General features: G+C 51.5%; 1 protein-coding gene across 1 annotated transcript; it reads left to right on the top strand.

Moving 5' to 3' along the window:
• The first annotated feature begins 7,791 nt into the window (after window positions 1-7,791).
• Window positions 7,792-15,805, top strand: LOC115661065. Its single transcript, XM_030583201.1, has 6 exons — window positions 7,792-7,861; window positions 7,974-8,291; window positions 10,440-10,733; window positions 14,255-14,312; window positions 15,197-15,306; window positions 15,462-15,805. The coding sequence occupies exons 1-6, from the start codon at window positions 7,816-7,818 to the stop codon at window positions 15,803-15,805; spliced, it is 1,170 nt and encodes a 389-aa protein (XP_030439061.1). The 5' UTR covers window positions 7,792-7,815.
• The last annotated feature ends 3,204 nt before the right edge of the window (window positions 15,806-19,009 follow it).

Raw genomic sequence — 19,009 nt, 5'->3', positions numbered from 1 at the left:
CTCACCATGACACAATCAGATGGGGAACTGAGACAAAAACCTCCGCTCACCCAGGCTGTGCACAACTGGGTCCCACACTGTATGCAGAGCTTTGCCTTTTACTTTCAACAAATCAGTTGATTATTGGGCACTGAGAATTCCAACCTCCCACTCTGAGGGAATGTCTCCTCTGATCCCTCTTCAGAGCCTTTGCAAGGGGACAAAGTAGCTTTCACATGTTATTTCTTTACTTGGCCTCTGCAGGCTGTAAAGACAGCACTTCCCCCCTCTCAGCTCCGCAGAGCTCTCCTCCCAAAGTCTGTGCATCCAGGAACAGTTCTCCCCCCTCGGTGATAAATAACAAGTAAAGTGCTCGGGGTTACAAGTAACGTGAATCCATCTCAGCTGAAGGAATGGTATCCACTGGTGTATTCAGCCATATACTTGACAAAACCGTCTCTGCTCTGATTCCCTGCGATGGGATTTCCCTTCCACACACACTGTTGGCTCTCCCTGTAGACACGGAGCTGGGTCCCAGAGACTATTTAATGAATAGGATCAATCACAGCAGAGGTTACTGCCCGTACTGATAGTCATCTCTACGCCAGCACCGTTCTCCCACCCTTCACTATCAGTGTCCCAAGGGCTCTTTCCAGAGTTTAGTAACAGGGAAAGCTCAGTTGGTTTGGAAATAAATGAATGTCATTTAGCACCTCTTTTTACCACTCACCTCTCCCAGTGTTGTGACAGGTGATACTATCACTAACTATCACTGTTGTTCTCATTTTGGCCTTTAGATGGCGGTCTGCCCATTGCACTGGGCCTAGGTGGTGTTGACTAGTGAATTTCCCAGGGCATGATGGAATTGGATGTACACTGGAGGAGTCTGGCACCCTGCACTTCTGCTGTGAACAGAAGCAGGAGCACGTGCAGAGGGGGGAGTTTTGTCCTGCACACATGGCAGGTTTGACCATGAAGGTATTGGCTTGCTCCAGGCCTCTGCTCGTCATGCACAGAGAGCAAATGCACATGCACATCCTACCGTGCCCAGCAGTGCAGTTTGTGTACGTCTGCTAGTGAGATCACTGGCAATTGTCTGCTTCAGACACCTGATGGGACAGGGGTATTTAGCCAGCACAGAGAATCCAGATGAAATCCCTTAATGAAAAATTAAGATCTCTCCTCTCTCCAGTTTAAATGGGCAACATATTTCTCAGGTACACTTATTTGAAAGGTATTTCCCAGATTTGTTCTTTCACTATCACCTGCCCCTCACTCTGACCCATGTCTGGCTGGGATGTGTCTGCTCCCTGGGCACTGCCTGGGACGGAGCTTTGACTGCAGAATTTGGTCTTGCCAGGAATACGTCTGAGTCTGGCCTCTTAGGCCCTGATCCTAGTGGGGCCTGAGCAGCTCCTGGGAGGTGCACAGCTCTCCCAGCTCCCACTGCAGTCACTGGGAGTGGAGAGTGCTCTGCACCTGGTAGAACTGGGCCAGGCCAGAGCACATCACATCATAATCCCTGCTGGGATGTGTCTTTGTGGTTTACAGTCGTGCACACTGCAGTTATCCATGACTCAGTGTGTGTGCACACAAATGATGAGACGGTGGCCTGGCTCTCCATCACCTTCCATAGCAGGGATGTGTGTGTGCAGCATCGGGAATTACAGATGCAAAGCAGGTTGTCATAAACAGATAGCTAAGGGTTAATGTCTCTTTCACCTGAAACACCTGACCAGAGAACCAATCAGGAAACCGGATTTTTTTCAACTTTGGGTGGAGGGAAGTGGGTGTCTGAGTCTTTTGTCTGTCTGCCTGTTTCCTCTGAGCTTTGGAGAAGTAGTTCTATTTTCTAGTCTTCTGTTTCTAAGTGTAAGGACAAAGAGATCAGATAGTAAGTTCTATGGTTTCTTTTCTTTGGTATTTGCATGAATATAAGTGCTGGAATGCTTTGATTTGTATTCTTTTTGAATAAGGCTGTTTATTCAATATTCTTTTAAGCAATTGACCCTGTGTTGTATCATCTTAATACAGAGAGAACATTTGTATTTTTTCTTTCTTTTTTATATAAAGTTTTCTTTTAAGACCTGTTGGAGTTTTTCTTTACTTCAGGGAAATTAAGTCTGTACTCACCAGGGAATTGGTGGGAGGAAGAAATCAAGGGGAGAGCTGTGTGTTGGATTGCTAGCCTGATTTGGCATTTCCTCTGGGTGAAGAGGAAAGTGCTTTTGTTCCAGGATTGGGAACGGAGAGGGGGAATCACTCTGCGTAGTTTCACAGAGCTTGTGTCTGGGTATCTCTCCAGGAGCATTTGGAGGGGGGAAGGGAAAAAGGATTATTTCCCTTTGTTGTGAGACTCAAGGGATTTGGGTCTTGGGTCCCCAGGGAAGGTTTTTCAGTGGGACCAGAGTGCCCCAAAACACTCTAATTTTTTGGGTGGTGGCAGCAGTACCAGGTCCAAGCTGGTAACTAAGCTTGGAGGTTTTCATGCTAACCCCCATATTTTGGACGCTAAGGTCCAGAATCTGGGAATAAGGTTATAACACAGGTGCACAAATGCAAGGCCAAAAATGCAGGCTGAGTTCAGGTCCCAGGTGTACAGGCTGTTCCTCATTCCTGGTCTCCTCAGAGGAACTGGGTCAGGTGCTGAGGAGGATCATGAGGAAAACGCTCTTTATTGGGGGGAAGCTGCCCTTTGGTGTCATGCCAACCTGTATAAAAGCCTCCAGTCACTGAGTGGGGGGGATTATTAATACATGACATCATAATAATTTTAATGGAAACCTGCGATGTCTCCTGCTCAGCTCCAGGGGCTTCTCTCAGACGCACGAGCTCTCCACACACATTGAGCATCTATTTGTGTGAGGGGAAAGAGACACTCCAGGGCTCCAGCTGCATTCCTCTGTCAGGGCAATCGGTTACCAGCCTCCACTGAAACAGCTGCCAACCATGCCGAATTCTTCTCTCAGGGGACTTCACTGAGGCTCTGTGCAGGGTCCCTGGTCCCTGTGGGGAGACTCAGCCCAGGGCCCTGGAGCAGAGCAGGTGGGGCCCATCCAGCCAATCAAAGAGGGTGGGGCTACAGCTGGGCCTATAAAGTGCTGAAACTGGGTAATGAGCTGAGACAGGCTGTGCTAGGGGGAGGGAAAGACACTGTGGAGTAGAGCTTGTGCCTGTGGTGGGCCCTTGGAGAAAAGGGCTTGTGCTTAGAGAAACAGCCCTGGGGTGGCTGCTCCTGGAAGGGAGCAGAGCTGAGTGAAATGAGGAAGCTGTTAGGAACAGGTAGAACTAGAAACAATGGCAGGGGCAGCCCTGAAGCCTGCAGCTAGGGAGTGAGTTAAAAGACTGTTTTTCTGTATGTTTGCTAAATTCTGCTAAGGAAAATAATCCTCCTTGCCAAGGGCTGGGTGTGGCAGCACCTGCTCTGGAGTTTGGGGACTAGCCTGGCCTGATGACAGGTTCCCTGGGGGTGAAGGAGAGAATTGTGTCCCTAGGGCTCCTGTATTTGACAGGGATTCTAAAGAAAGAGCAAATGAAAGTTTCCCAAGAACTTCCCTGGGAGCCCAGGTGCTAGGGCTGATGCCTCAGCACTAGAGAGTGGAATTCCTGCTGCACTTTTCTTTGCCGGGGCTGGCGTCTGACAAATAGCTTCTAAAGCAAGACAAGCAGAAGTTGAAATATCCACTGTGCAGGGCTGGTCTGGAAGGGGCAGGTGGCCTTTGACAGCATGGAGACAGGGCTTTTCTGAGCTAGTCAGAGAGCTCTGCTCAGTTTCACAGAAGAAAAATCTGTGTGTTTATTGGGCTCTCAGCAGGATAAAACACTGGAGTAACTTTTCTGGGGACACCCAGAGCTGTGAGCCACTGTGTTAGCCAAGAGCGAGCTTTGCTGAAGATTAGACTGTGCATCAGCTCCCGCCCACCCCAATCTCTCTTCCTCACCAGCAAACTCTACGGCTCTCCCAGCCCATACCTCGCCTAGCAGGTAACACTCAGCCAGTGAACGGCCACCCCGGGGCACCTCGGAGATCCTTCTTTGCAATGCAGAGCCCCTGCCGATGTACATTCACAGAAGATATCAGGTTTGCTGCTCTTTTAAAGAGTCAGTAAATCCCATTTTATTAATTTAACTGGGGTAAATACACCCTTCCCTTCAAACACAGCCCTGAATTTTGTTATAGTAAAAGTAACCACATTTATTAAACAAATACCAAGTAGAAGGAATAAAGGCAAAAAGAGTCACAAACAAACAAATGTAAAAATACACTTTCCGATGGCTAAAACCTCACTTACTAAGCTCCTGTCTTCGTTCATGGTAGTTTCCTCCTCAGTCTTCCCGTCCCCAGCAATGGCTGACTAGCTCTCAGCTGGGATCCCCATGGAGCCAAGCAGCTGGTTTTCCTTGTTTCCTCAGGTGAAGGGTAACTTAGGCATTTGTTTCCCCTCTCTGTATAGTCCAATGAACCTTTGAAATGTGTCCTTCTGACATGTATCCCCGATAAAGTTCCTGTTCCCTGCTGGATATGGACACTGCCATTTGGTGACTTTTACAATGCAAAGTGTCTCTTCCTGCAAACCTCTGATAGGAATGAATAGCCCCTTGAATCTAGACACACCTGGTTTGAGGTGTTGGCCTTTTTCTTTTGTCTTGAGAAAACTTGTTTATCAACTGCCCCTGCCCTGCCTGGTGTAAACACCTTATAGTCACAGGCTTTAAAGCATAATATCCATAATTCCACATCCAGCTCTATGATACACATTTCTCAATGACATTAGAAACCAGTGTGTTACTAGGTTTCAAATGATACCTCATGAAACCTATTTTGTACCGATATTATCGTAGTAGTGTGCAGGGTGTGAACCTAGGGTCAGCTAGGATCACACCCTCCTTCAGCCATTTCTTGTTCTTCTGAGGAGGGAAGGTGCTGGCAGCAGCAGCTGGTGAGCAGGGAGCAGATTTGCATGAAGGGGTCATTCTCCAGCTCTGGGGGTTTATGAGAGAATTGGAGGGTCCCAGCCAGAGACCTGTTTGCCTCAGGAAGCCGAGATCATCTGGATTCCCACCAGGGCCTGGGCATCTCTGCTCCTCATGCTGACTCAAAAGGGGTCACAAAGTTATTTTAGGAGGATTGCAGTATTGCCACCCTTACTTCTGCGCTGCCTTCAGAGCTGGGCAGCCAGAGAGCTGTTGGCCGGGCACTCAGCTCTGCAAGAATTGCCCCACCAGCAGCAGCGCAGAAGTAAGGGTGGCAATCCCATACCAGGCCATCCTTCCTTCTGCGCTGCTGGTAGCAGCGGCTCCGTCTTCACAGCTGCACTCCCAGCCAACAGCCACCGCTCTCCTACTGCCCAGCTCTGAAGGCAGCACCTCTGCCAGCCGCAGGGCAGAAGGACAGATAGCACAAGAGCAAATCCCCTGCAATAACTTTGCAAACTCCCCCTTTCGGGCAGTACTCCTACAGTTACAGCACAATTTCAGATTTAAATATGCGAAATAATGAAATTTATGATTTTTAAAATCCTATGACCGTGAATTTTGTAGGGCCCTATATATGAGACAAGAATTGCTCCACATTAGGAATTTCAGCCACCCCTTGCCATCAGAAGGGGGCACTGCTCCACTCACTCCACATTCACTCCCCTTTGGGGAGAGATCAGCCGCTGTTATGCTCTCCGCTCTGTCTCTCTGGCAGGAGCAGCTTTTCTGCCTTATAGATCCCTGTGTTGCAGATCCATCACTACCTGATCAAACTGGGAGCAGACGGCCACATGCTCCTTGGATAAAGGGACACGTCTCCACTAATACAGTTCCCTTGTTAACCCACCAGCCGGAGAATACCTTGAATGGTCTGAAAGTGAGAGGAAAGACCGATGAGATCACTTAGTGCGTCCCCATTCCTACGCCTGGCTGATTCTATGATAAGTGTCCAGTTATAGGACGTATCAGATAATAGATTACAGCAAAATCTCATTTGTTCTTAGCCAAAAGTTACACCAAGGGCTTCTTGGGACTGTGCAGGGCCTTGCACAGGACACTTGCAAGGGGGCAGCAGGGCATAAGGAAGCTGAGGATACAGTTCAAGATCGTCTTGGATCACAAACCCCCACTTCTAACCCTAGCAGGGCTGCCCAGAGGATTCAGGGGGCCTGGGGTCTTTGGCAGTGGGGACCCCCCGCCGCCGAATTGCTGCCGAAGACCCGCAGCAGAAGAAGCTCTGGGGGCCCGGGCCCCGTGAGAGTTTTCCGGGGCCCCTGGAGCGAGTGAAGGACCTCACTCCAGGGCCCCCGAAAAACTCTTGTAGGGGCCCCTGCGGCAAATTACCCCATTTGGCCCCACCCCCACCCCCAGCAGCCTTGAACCCTAGTGGCACAGACAATGTCCCTGAGACCTGGGAATTTCCCAGCTAACTTTCCCGCTGTCTCACAGGCCCCGTGGTGCTAACACAGATCCATTCTCCCGTAGCTCAGGGAGTCAGGTCTGGGCTTAGCTGCAAACCTTTCAGCCCCTTGTTACCCAGCAGGAAGAAGCAAAGCAGGGCCCAACCCCCGCTTGAAAGTGCCCCTGGCTGTCTGCTGTGCAGTGTGGAAGGAGGCCAGAGCCCAGTAAAATGCAGGTTTCAGCAGGAAGGGAGGAGTTTGGGAGGGAAGGGAATGGTGCCATCAGCTGCTTCAGCCCTTGGGTTCCCTGGCTGATCATTGTAGAATCAGGCAGAAGTTTCCTTCTTCCCATGGCAAAGCTCAGCAGTGAGGGCAGCTGTCAGGTCCTGAGCACCAGGCCTGTGCTCCCCAAGCAGGGAACTGCTGTAAATGTGACCTTCTCCACCAGGAGGAGCTCTTCATCTACAATGTCCATTGTCCAGTCCAGAGGAGCATAAGGCTACAGACAGCTGGGGTACAGAGGCCTCTCTGGTGTTATCCGGTGTGTTTATCTATACAAAGAAATCTCCCCTTTGCAATAGTGGGAAACCAGCCTCACGCATTCCTCCCCTCCACCAATCCCCCCGCCCCACACACATACACTGCCCTCTGTATCCGTCCCTTCCCCAACCTGCTTCAGATTCCAGGCACCTCCCTCTTTCCTGGTTTGGGTGAGCAGCAGGCAGGTGGGTGCATATGGGGCATATGCCCAGAGCAGGTATGAAGCTAAATGCCAGTGACTTTTGCAGGAACAGTTTAATTCAAAGTTCTCGTGGCACCCAGGACATGTCATTCTCGGGGGTGACACTGACCTGTCCCTGTGCTGGGATCTGAACAGAGATCAGGGCAGGAACATGAGTTCCCAGCAAAAGCTTTTCCAGATGGGACCCCACCGACTTCCCTCCTCCCGACCCCTCTCCACCTCCTTCCCCAGGTGTCAGTCACCAGAGCTGTATCCTGTGCCCTAGAGTCTGAGCCAGTCAGTCTAGGGCATCCCCACAGGACACACAGGAGAGGCACATGACAGCTTTACCGAGAGTTACTGGGACCAGAAACGCTCCTTGCTAATTCAGTGCCACTGGGGGTGGCGGGGAGTGGGATGAGGGAAGGGAGGGGTGGTTATGAAATCCCATCATTATCCATGTGTTCCGTGCAGGTAAATGAGTGACGGCACATTTCCCAGTCGGAGCTCTCTGCACTGGGATCACATTGGCTTCCCCTGAGCAAATGATAAAGCAGAGGAACCTTTCTTACTTCTGTAAGGCAATCAGCGGCACTCAGCTTTGATATGATATAACCAGCCTCAGTCAGATTTGCATGAAGGGGCCGTTCTCCAGCTCATGGGGTTTAAGAGACAATCGGAGGGTCCCAGCCACAGACCCATTTCCCTCAGGAAGCCGAGCTCATCTGGATTCCCACTATGGCCTGGGCCCCTCTGCTCCTCACGCTGCTCACTTACTACTCAGGTGAGGGAATTGTTTGCTTTAGTGACAAAAATACAAAGGGAACTTGTAGGTGAGGTTTGTCTGTGAGGATCCAGAGTCCTTGTGCTGAGTTTGTTTGTAATGTTGATTTCAGGGGTCAGTTCACAGCCTGTGGTGACTCAGGAGCCCTCAAAGTCAGTGACCCCAGGAGGGACTGTCAGTCTGTCCTGCAGTCTGAGCACTGGAGCCATCACTACCGGCAACTATCCAGGCTGGTTCCAGCAGAAACCAGGCTCTGCTCCTCGGCTGCTTATATACCAAACTAACAACAGAGTGTCCGGTATCCCGACCCGGTTCTCTGGGTCCATATCCAGTAACAACGCTGTCCTGACCATCACCGATGTCCAAGCAGAGGATGAGGCTGACTATTACTGTTTGATATATACTGGTAGCAGTGGTAGTAGGTCTCACAGTGATCTAGGCAGATGGGGAACTGAGACAAAAACCTCCCGTCTCTTCCCCTGTCTTCTCCTCCAGCCTGGGCTCTGCACTGGCTGCAAAGCTGGGTTTCTACCTGCAGTACATGACACACTGACTGCTCCTTCCTAGGAATTTCAGCCGCTTGCTGTCAGCAGGGGGCACTGCTTCACCCGCTCCCCATTCACTATGTCTGGGGGAGATGGCAGCTGCTCAGTCTCTACAAGGAGTATCTTTTCCAGCCTTCTAGATCCCTGTGTTATAGATCTACCGCTACCTAGTTCCCACTGGGACCAGACAGCCATGTGCTCCTTTGGTAAAGAGACATGTCTCCCCTAACATAGTTCCCCTATGTTATCCCATGAGCTTAACAACACCTTGAATGGCCTGGAAGTTAGAGGAAATGTACGAAAGATCTATCAGATCCCTTAGTCCATTGCAGTTGCCAGGGCAGGATGAAGTGTTCAGATAGAGGGTGCAGTAGATAATATATGATGTGAAAATGCCTCCTCCCTAGGACCTCCTCCCTGGTCCCGTCCCAGCTGCTCTGCAGCTTCCCTGGTCCCCTCCAGAAGTACATTAGTGCCTCTTTGGCCCCTGCTCCTCCTGGCCTCTGCAGTCCAGCAAGCCACTGGCCCGTGGCCATGTCTAGTTCCCCATGGGCCAGTCTCGGTGCTCAGGTACCACAGTGACGGGTGCGGCATAAGAACCTCAATAGAAAAGTTCATCTGCTGGCTGCAGAGTCGGTGTCCTGCTGCGGGGAAGGCCAGGGCTGTCCTAGCCAAAGCAGGAGTGTTGGTGGTGTGTCCCAAAGCTCCCCCTCATCCCTGACCCCCATCCTCTAGAGCCTGGGCTGACACTAGCACCTTCCATAACCCCCCAGCAGCACCCTGCACCCTGCTCTGAGCAGGGTTAGGTGACATGGGGGTAAACACTGTCTGCACTAGGGCTCCCATTACTGCTAGCACCAGTGGGGTGTAATGGCAGGAGATTTCCCGAGGAACATTAGTGTAGACACAGGGGACTAGTTCTCCTCCAATTTCTCTGCTTCTTCAGGAATGTCTCCTCCTCCCGCCCCCTCTCTGTCGGACTCCACAGGGCTCTGGCCTCGTCCCTGCCTCTTCCACCACCCTTATTCCCTGGATGTGTGACTCGCCCCCATTGCCTCACATGATATTTCTGTGCTCGGGACTCACAATTCTCCTTCCCCATGCGTGACTCGTCCCCCTCCAGCCAGCACCATGCATGTGGCTGTCTCTGACTCTTGGCTCGGGCAGTTCATTGCCAGCTCCAGCTATGCATAGCCAAGCCCAAACTGCTCATTGTAACTTCTCAGCCCTCTCCATTTCCTGCCTTCTCCAATGCCAGTGACCATGTGGGGGTCATCTCGGACTCCTGCCTCCCCACCACCACCTCCTGCTCCTCCGCTCATTCAGCCTCATCAGATCTCGCCACCTCTTCCTCCACAGCACAGAGATAATCAGACGCTTCCTGCCTATCCTGGAACAACCTGCAGGGAAGCTGGAGGGAGGAGTTCAGGCTGCAGGAGGAAGAGTTTGGAAGAGGCACCAGAAGGCTAGTCTGTGTGCACATGATTGGAATGTCAGCAGCAGCTGTAGCGTCTCTGTAACTAGTTCTCTGAGTGAAGAGCCAGTTTCATTTTGGAAACATGGAGTCCCCCGAGGCCTTTGGAAAATAATTCAGGAGTTGTGAGGAGCAGAGTTACACCTGTCCCTGCCCAAGGAGCTGGGCTGTTTATGGAACAGGAACATTTTTATATCCTGACCCAGACAGAGCCCTGTGACCTGCCCTTGTCAGGGAAGGCTGGACTTTGGGCAGGTGCCCAAAGCAGCAGCCAGTGAGCAGGGAGCAGATTTGTATGAAGGGGCCGTTCTCCAGCTCTGGGAGTTTAAGAGAGAATCAGAGAGTCCCAACCACAGACCCGTTTGCCTCAGGAAGCCGAGCTCATCTGGATTCCCACCATGGCCTGGGCCCCTGTGCTCCTCATGCTGCTCACTTACTGCTCAGGTGGGGGAATTGTTTGCTACAGTGACAAACATATGAAGGACACTTGCAGGTGAGGAGGTTTGTCTGTGAGGATCCAGAGTCCTTGTGCTGAGTTTGTTTGTAATGTTGATTTCAGGGGTCAGTTCGCAGCCCATGATGACTCAGGAGCCCTCAGAGTCAGTGACCCCAGGAGTGACTGTCACTCTGTCCTGCAGCCTGAGCACTGGAGCCATCACCAGCAGCAACTATCCCTCCTGGTTCCAGCAGAAACTAGGCTCAGCTCCTCAGCTGCTTATATCCTACACTAATACCAGACCCTCCTGGATCCCAGCCCTGTTCTCTGGGTTCATATCCGGTAACAACGCTGCCCTGACCATCACCAGTGTCCAGGCAAAGGATGAGGCCGACTATTACTGTGCTGTGTATACGGGTAGCAGTGGTAGTGTGAATCACAGTGATCCAGCCAGATGGGGAACTGAGACAAAAACCTCCCTTGTCTTCCCGCCATAATCTCCTCCAGCCTGGACTCCCCACTGGCTGCACAATTTGCTTCCTGCCTGCAACACATAAAAACTAATTGCGCCTTCTTATGAATTTCAGCCATTCCTTGCATCAGCAGGGGGCGCTGCTGCACCGCTCCCAAAACACTCGCTGTGGGGGAGATGTCAGCCACTCTTACGCTCAGGAGCAGCTTTTCCTGCCTTATAGATCCCTGTGTTACAGACCCACCATTGCCTCGGTCAAACTGGGTGCAGACGACCTTCAGTAAAGAGACAGGTCTCCTCTAACACAGTTCCCCTATGTTACCTCAGCAGCTGGACAACACCCTGAGTGTCCTGGAAGTGAGAGGAAACGTAGGAAAGACCTATCAGATCCCGTAGTCCGTTCCAGTTGCCTAGGCTGCAAGAAGTGTCCAGATAGAGGGTATATTAGATAATAGATTATATGATAAACCCTCCTCCCTAGGACTTCCTCCCCAGCCCCATCCCAGCTCCTTTGCACTTTCCTGATCCCCTCCAGAAGTTCATTAGTGCCTCCATTACCCCAGCTCCTCCGGGCCCCTGCAGTCCAGCAAGCCACTGGCCCATGGCCATGTCTAGTTCCTTATGGGCCAGTCTCGGTGCTCAGGTACCGCAGTGATGGATGCGGAATAAGAACCTCAATAGAAAAGTTTTATTTTCTGGCTGCAAAGTCAGTCTCCCACTGCGGGGAAGGCTGGAGCTGTCCTAGCCAAAGCAGGAGTGTTAGTGGCTGTGTCCCTAAGCTTCTCTTCCACTCCATGGACAGACAGGAGTGTGCCCAGCAGTGGAGCTAGACATTGAATTACAAGGTCAGATGAACAAGCGGATGGTCAGCTACTCAGAGACCTCCCCTGGCCTGTAATTCTAGGCAGAGACTGGCCTAATGTGATGTCCCAGCCCTGTTACAAGATGGGTACTGCTTGGACAAGCTGACCATGGGACGACTCTCACTTGGACATGGACTTTTGGGCCAGGGGCTCAGAGGCAAGGTCGAGGTGCGTGGACTGGACAGCCTGGGGCAGAGGGTCCAGAGAGTTGGGCAAATGACACCAAGTCGAATACAGATCCTGGAAACACAGTTACCGGAGTGCTGGCAGAGGTGACAGACAATAATAGAGGAGGTTGGAAAGCAAATCGAGAACTGATTGGGACAAGACAAGACCTGGTATGAAAAGGACTGTTGACAGCAACTCGAGCGGGAACTAGCTGCACTGTTCAACTCTCCTGCACCAACAGCAGAGGGTACCCGAGCACACAAGTCACCTGGCACCAGTAGAAAATTGGAAATACTCCAAAATATCTTCTGTGGTACAAATCCAGTGCTGCCAAGCACCACGGCACTGGGGTCCCCAGTCGCTTCTCCGGTTCCAAAGATGCGGCTAATACAACCATCAACCCAACCATCACCGATGTCACTGTGGCCCAGGAAATGGGGTGCTGCACAGTGATGCAGCTAGATGGAGAACTGACAAAACCCTTGTGTTCCAGCAGCCTGTGTGGTGCATGACTCCAGTCTGTGTGTGTCTGGGCGTGACGCTCCGCTGCACAGATGTGCTGGGGTTTAACTAGGCACATCCCAGTCACCAGTGAGGGGCACTACTAAGGATTATCAGGGTCTGCACATTTAAGGGCAAATCTTGGGCCCCGTGACCCAATGGGCATTTGTCATTTATTGTCCATGGGATGAGGATGAGACCCTTTATGGAACCTCACTATTGTACCTTGATCCAGTGATAATCCCAAAGGAAACACTCCAATGTCCCCTTCCCAAGCACATGCCGTGAGAGGAAGGAGTCCTGTCCCTTAAATACCAGCTCATCCTGCAGTGCAAACCCAGGGAGATTCAGAGCCCGAAGAACTGGGTGTTAGGTCCCAGAGCCCAGGCATTTCACACACACAAAGCCAGGGCATGAAAAGAACTGCCCCTGGGCCTGATAAAAAGCAACAAAGAGTCCTGTGGCACCTTAAAGACTAACAGATGTATTGGAGCATGCGTCTGACGAAGTGGGGATTCACCCACGAAAGCTCATGCTCCAATATGTCTGTTAGTCTTTAAGGTGCCACAGGACTCTTTGCTGCCTTGACAGATCCAGACTAACATGGCTACCTCTCTGATACTTGGGACTGATAAGAACAGGCCCATTGCCAAGGGCTGAGCCTGCAAAATGATCAAGCTAACAACACAGAGAAGCTACATTGAGAGCAACTGAACAGTAGAGACCCCTAGCACTTTCACTCCTCAGTCCTGCTAGCCACATATCTGACATGTCACCAGGTGTTCCCAAGTCCGGGTGATCTCTGCATGTGAAATACTAGCATGGGAGGTGAATTGGAGGGACATATTAACACATAGCCACATTCCTAAGACAAACTGGGCTGTCTGTAGCTGGGAACTACAGTGAATCTCTCCTTAAACTCCAGAGATGGAAAGAAAAATATGGGATTTGGGAGGTACTTGGATTTTCCCATCTTCTCTTCTGCAGCTCAGTGACATGGATGAGTTACAACTGGGTACAAGAGGGTGACGTCTCCCTGCATTTGCCTTGTGAGCTGTCTACAATGGAATTAAGACTATGTCTTCACTACAGGCCGTATCGGCGGGTAGCAATCGATTTCTCGAGGATCGATATATCTCATCTCATCTAGACGCGATATATCGATCTTCGAAAGGGCTCCTGTTGACTCCGGAACTCCACCAACATGAACGGCGGTAGTGGAATCGACAGGGGGAGCCGCGGACGACGATTCCGTGCTGTGAGGATGGTAGGTAACTCAATCTAAGATACGTAGCTGAAGTCGAAGTTATTCATGTAGCTGAAGTTGCGTATCTTAGATCAATCCCCTCCCCTAGTGTAGACCAGCCCTAAGTAACTGATACATATTTATCTAGACCGGTGTGTGCACCAGACTGTGGTGTTCAAACAGCTGCATCCTTTCCAATCCCTTGTGCACACAGATTGGGTGGGGGTAGAGGTGAGCCAGAGCATTGAAGGAGCCCCAATGCATTGAGTTAGGTTGTAGATTTATAAATAACTGCTCTGGTGTAGCTGCTGGAAACTGATTTATAAAGATTGTTTTTAACACACGTGTTTAATGTCCAACTGTGCAACAAAAAGTTGCCCAGGAATGTTCTGCAGAGGTGGCTGCACTGCAGTGGTGGGTGAAGTAATCCTTGCCCATTTCTAGCTATTATAAAATGTCTCTCTGTGTAATAATGTTGAGCTCTTCTGTCTTGCTCTACAGAGACTAAGAAGTGAACAGATTTTTTCTGATATGTGATCAGCTGCCACAAAAGAACCATGCTGAGATCTAACAGTCAGTTCAACAGAACTTGTACCACAAGCTGAGATAGGCCCATCTGGTGACTCCAGTAACACCACCACTGGTATCAGTTAAATGGCCATGCCAACTGAACTCCCCTGTCCCCCAGAGCTAACCCAGAACAGTCTGATTGCTGAGGAGCAGGTTCTGCTGGTCACTTTCTGTCGGTAAATCGAGTGTAATTGTCGCCCCCTGCTGGGGTGGCTGGATCACTGTGAGACACCAACCCTTTTCCCGGGACAGCACATGGGAGCCAAGTGGCCCACGACTCAGAGACAGGCGCTGAGCTGCAACTACTAGGGCTTGTAGATTGTAGCACCTGGTGGGTCCCAAGAACTGCTCTGACACCTGCCTCCAGTGTCACACTGCTCCCAGCTCCCCCACTCCCTTGCGTCCCACTTCACAAACCTCCCGCCCGTCTGCCATGGAACCTTCCACCCTTCAGCTGGGTCCTGCGGCTGCTCAGCAGCCTCATCCCCCTGGGTTTTGTTCTGCTAGCCGGCAGCCTGCAGCTCTGAATTCACAACAAACCCTGACTGTCCTGGGACCTTTCACTCCTGTTACCAAATAAACGTTTTCTCTTTTCCCTAGCCAGGGGAGCTACAATCACTGTCCCACTGCTGCTGAGGGGCTGGGGAAACAGGGAATCCACAGCCATGGCAACTTATAGAAAAAAAGCCAAGCTGGCTTGATACAGATCTGAGCAAATCAGCAACAGGACTCGTCCCTTGAGAGATTGTCCCTGTCAGACATTGTGTTTGGGGTCTGTTAGCCCCATCCTGTTTGGAGTCTACAAAACATTAGCCCAAAACACAAATGAGAGAAGGCTGAAATGAACACAGGACTCAAAGGAGCTTTAACAGAAGGTAACTAGCCAGCAGTGACCAATAGGAGGAAGGACCCGCTCAGATCAGGAGCTGTTTGCAGTGGGGAGGCAGAGAACTCTAATGAGAATCCCCCCTGGTGCACACAAACTCTACAGCAGCATCCAGTGAGCAGGGAGCAGATTTGCATGAAGGGGCCGTTCTCCAGTTCTGGGGGTTTAAATAAGATTCGGAGGGTCACAGCCACAGACCCGTTTGCCTCAGGAAACCGAGATCGTCTGGATTCCCACTATGGCCTGGGCTCCTCTGCTCCTCACACTGCTCACTTACTGCTCTGGTAAGGGGGAGCGTTTCAGATCTCAGATTTATTTAAAAGGGCTTTTCACTGAATTCCTGCATATTCCCGATTCCCAGACTCCTGGCGCAGCAGGAAATGTGCAGGTGTTAACTCCAAGCCGTGATGATCATGCAGCATTTTCTATTTCTTTCCAGGTTCCTTCTCCCAGTTTACTCTGACTCAGCCGCCCTTAGTATCGGTGTCCATTGGCCACACAGTTAAACTCTCCTGCGCCATTAGCAGTGGATACACATTTGGAAGTGTTACGTGGTTCCAGCAGAAAGATGGGAACAGCCCAAGATACCTTCTGACGTACAACAAAGACTCTGACAAACACCAGGGCTCTGGGGTCCCCAGTCGCTTTGCTGGTTCCAAAGACACCTCTAATACAATCGGCTATTTGACCATCACCAGCGTCCAAGCAGAGGATGAAGCTGATTATTACTGTGCTGCACATGCTAGTGGTGCTGCACAGCGATACAATGAAGTGGGGAACTGAGACAAAAACATCCTCCTCCATCCTTCAGCCTGCGTTGTGCATGAGTTCAGTCTGTGACAGCACATTGTGATGATCCAGACTGATGCATTATGGTTTTACTATTCACTCCCCCAGTCACCACTAAGGGTAACTACTATGATTTATCAACCTCTGGACACTTAGGGAGAAATCTTGGTTCCATTCAACCCCCTGAGAGTTTTGCTATTCACTTCCATGGGATTAGGATTTGACCCTGTTTATGGTTCTACTGTAGTAATCAGAGTTAATTAGAATTTCAAGGAAGATGTTCCTGAATACATGCCAGGAGAGGAGGCACTTGCTGTTTGTTAAATAGCAGCTCATTCTCCCATGAAAACCCAGTGAGACGTGGAGACCGAGCAGCTGAGTGTTCGATCGCAGATCCAGGCATTTCACACACAAGCCGAACCAGGGTAGGAAAGAACAGATCCTGGGCATGATACAAAGAGCTCCAGTAAGAGAGGCTGAGCCTGCAAAACGATTGAGTGAAACAAGACACAGGGCCCACATTGAAGATTACTGAGTAGCACAGAGCGCCCCCCCCACCTCGTCCCTGGGTGTTGCCCTGGGCATGTCTGGTGAGTTACATGCTGTTCCCAAAGCCTTGACCTCGCTGAATGGAACATGTTCTCACAGAAGGGGAGTTCACAATTTGAAAAGAATCTAAAGTAAGATTCCAAGTGAAGCTTATTCCCGACCAGGCGACAGCTGGCCCAAAGATAGTTTGACTAAGACAAAGGAGCTGTGGGGGAGGAGGCTAGAGCAGTTTTCAAAATCTTCCTTTCTTCATGCACCAATGAAATAGGACTTTCCCTTCCACAGGCATCTGTTCAAGAGGCAACGGCCCGTAAGGGGCGTTCTAGGATGTTGGTGTAGTGAGTAATGAGCCGGAACGTGAAGAACTCTGCTTTCAGGTGACGCGTGTGTATGAAGCAGGGAACTAAGCCTGGATGTAGAAGTGAAGCCAGGCTCACTGTAGGAAGTGGCAGCAACTCCCCATCTGCCCCCAAGTGAGAGAGACTGAAGCGATGGATATTTTCAGGCCTTGCTGGTGACATGACGGAAGCCCCCTTTCTCCTTACAGGGGCCAGGCCGGTGCTGAGTATGACACTAATCCAGTCACCAGCTCGCACCCAGGGGCTGAGCTCACAGGCTGAGCAAAGAAGCCACATACTGAGCGGCCTTGAGAACTGAACATGCCTGTCGCCCCAGAGCTGGTCCAGGGCAGAGTCCCACTAGTGGGGCCGTGTCAGGAGCAGGTGCAGCTGGTTGTTCTCTATAGCTAAATAGTGGAATTGTCGCCCCCTGATGGGGTGGCTGGAGTGCTGCGAGACACAACACTGTCCTGCTGAGACAATACGTGGCAGAGGGCCAGGTGGATCAGGACTCACAGACAGGAATTGAGCTTCAGCTTCTAGGCTCTATAGGCTCTAGCACTTGCTGGGTCCTGAGAGCCTCTCCGCCATCCACCTGCGATGTCACACTCCTCCCAGACTCCCTGCTATACTTCTCACCAACCATCCCCCCAATTCGCCGTGGTACCTTCCTCCCTTCATCTGAGACCTGCGGCTGCTCAGCAGACTCATCACAGCGGGTGTCGCTGGCCCAGCCAGCAGCCATCAGCACTGAATTCAGCCCAACCTCGATCGTTCCGCAGCTTCCCCCACTAAACTGTGAAACAGACGAAGGGCTTGTCTACATCAGAAAGTTGCGGCGCTGGTGAGGGAGTTACAGCGCTGCAACTTAGGAGGTGTACACATCTGCAGGGCATCACCAGCACTGCAACTCCCTGTTTGCAGCGCTGGCCGTACTCCTGTTTTGTCTCGGGTGTAGAGGATCCAGCGCTGGTGATCCAGCGCTGGTAATCAAGTGTAGACACTTACCAGCGCTTTTCTTGACCTCCATGGAATAAACAGGTATCCCAGCATACCTGAGGATACCTCTCTGGTAATCAAGCAGGTCTCCTTCCCCGCGGTTTGCTCCGGTGTTCTCCGAAATCCCCCCCCCCAAGCGGGTCTCCTTCCCCGCGGTTTGCAGGGGGGTTCGGGGAACGCGAGAGCAAACCGCGGGAAAGCAGGTCTCCTTCCCAGCGGTTTGCTCTTGCGTTCCCTGAACCCCCCGTGCAAGCAGATCTCCTTCCCCGCGGTTTGCTCTCGCGTTCCCCGAACCCCCCTGCAAGCAGGTCTCCTTCCCCGCGGTTTGCAGGGGGGTTCGGGGAACGCCATAGCAAACCGCGGGGAAGGAGACCTGCTTGCATGGGGGTTTGGGGAATGCGAGAGCAAACCGCGGGAAAGGAGACCTGCTTGCGGGGAGGGGGTTCGGGGAACGCGAGAGCAAACCGCGGGGAAGGAGACCTGCTTGCACGGGGGTTCGGGGAACGGGAGAGCAAACCGTGGGGAAGGAGATCTGCTTGCAGGGGGGTTCGGGGAACACTGGAGCAACCCGGGGAAGGAGACCTGCTTTCCCGCGGTTTGCTCTCGCGTTCCCCGAACCCCCCTTGAAGCCGCCCAACAGCGCTGCAGTGTGGCCACATCTAACACCACTTGCAGCGCTGGTTGCTGTAAGTGTGGCCACTCTGCAGCGCTGGCTCTATACAGCTGTACTAATACAGCTGTAACAACCAGCGCTGCAAAATTGTAGATGTAGACATACCCGAAGATTCTCTCTCCTTCCTAGCAGAGGTGGCTCATAATCACCGTCCCGCCACTGGGCCTTGCCTGTGGGAAAGGGAGTTTACACATACGGCAATTTATAGAAACAATACCGAGCTGCTTGATGTCAACTTGATAGAAATCTCAGCAACAGGCCTCCTCCCTTTACATACTGTCCCTCTCACCTCCTGTCTAGGGTCTGCAAGGCCCAACCTGTTTGGGGTCTGCAAAACAGTAGCCCCAGGCCCTAGAGGGAGCAGAGTCAGTGCTTCACTAGTAATGAAAAAGGTGCTTGGGTTCAAGCAATTAGAAGCTGGGGCTCCAGCAATTTTTTTACTTTTATAACTGATGCGGGAAGCTCAGCGATGCTGGGCCATGAACTGCCTGGCCCAGAGGTGCTGGGAATCAGCCTGGCACAAATGAAGCCCTGAGCAGAGTGAAAAGAGCCCGGGACTCACAGGGGCTTCCCAGCAAATAAATAGCATTTGAGTGGACATCACCCCAGTGAGCCATTTAATTTGATGTAGTTAAAAGA

The sequence above is a fragment of the Gopherus evgoodei genome, chromosome 13, assembly GCF_007399415.2.
Source record: "Gopherus evgoodei ecotype Sinaloan lineage chromosome 13, rGopEvg1_v1.p, whole genome shotgun sequence".
NCBI classification, from domain to species: domain Eukaryota; kingdom Metazoa; phylum Chordata; order Testudines; family Testudinidae; genus Gopherus; species Gopherus evgoodei.
This window is presented reverse-complemented; position numbering and strand designations above follow the sequence as displayed.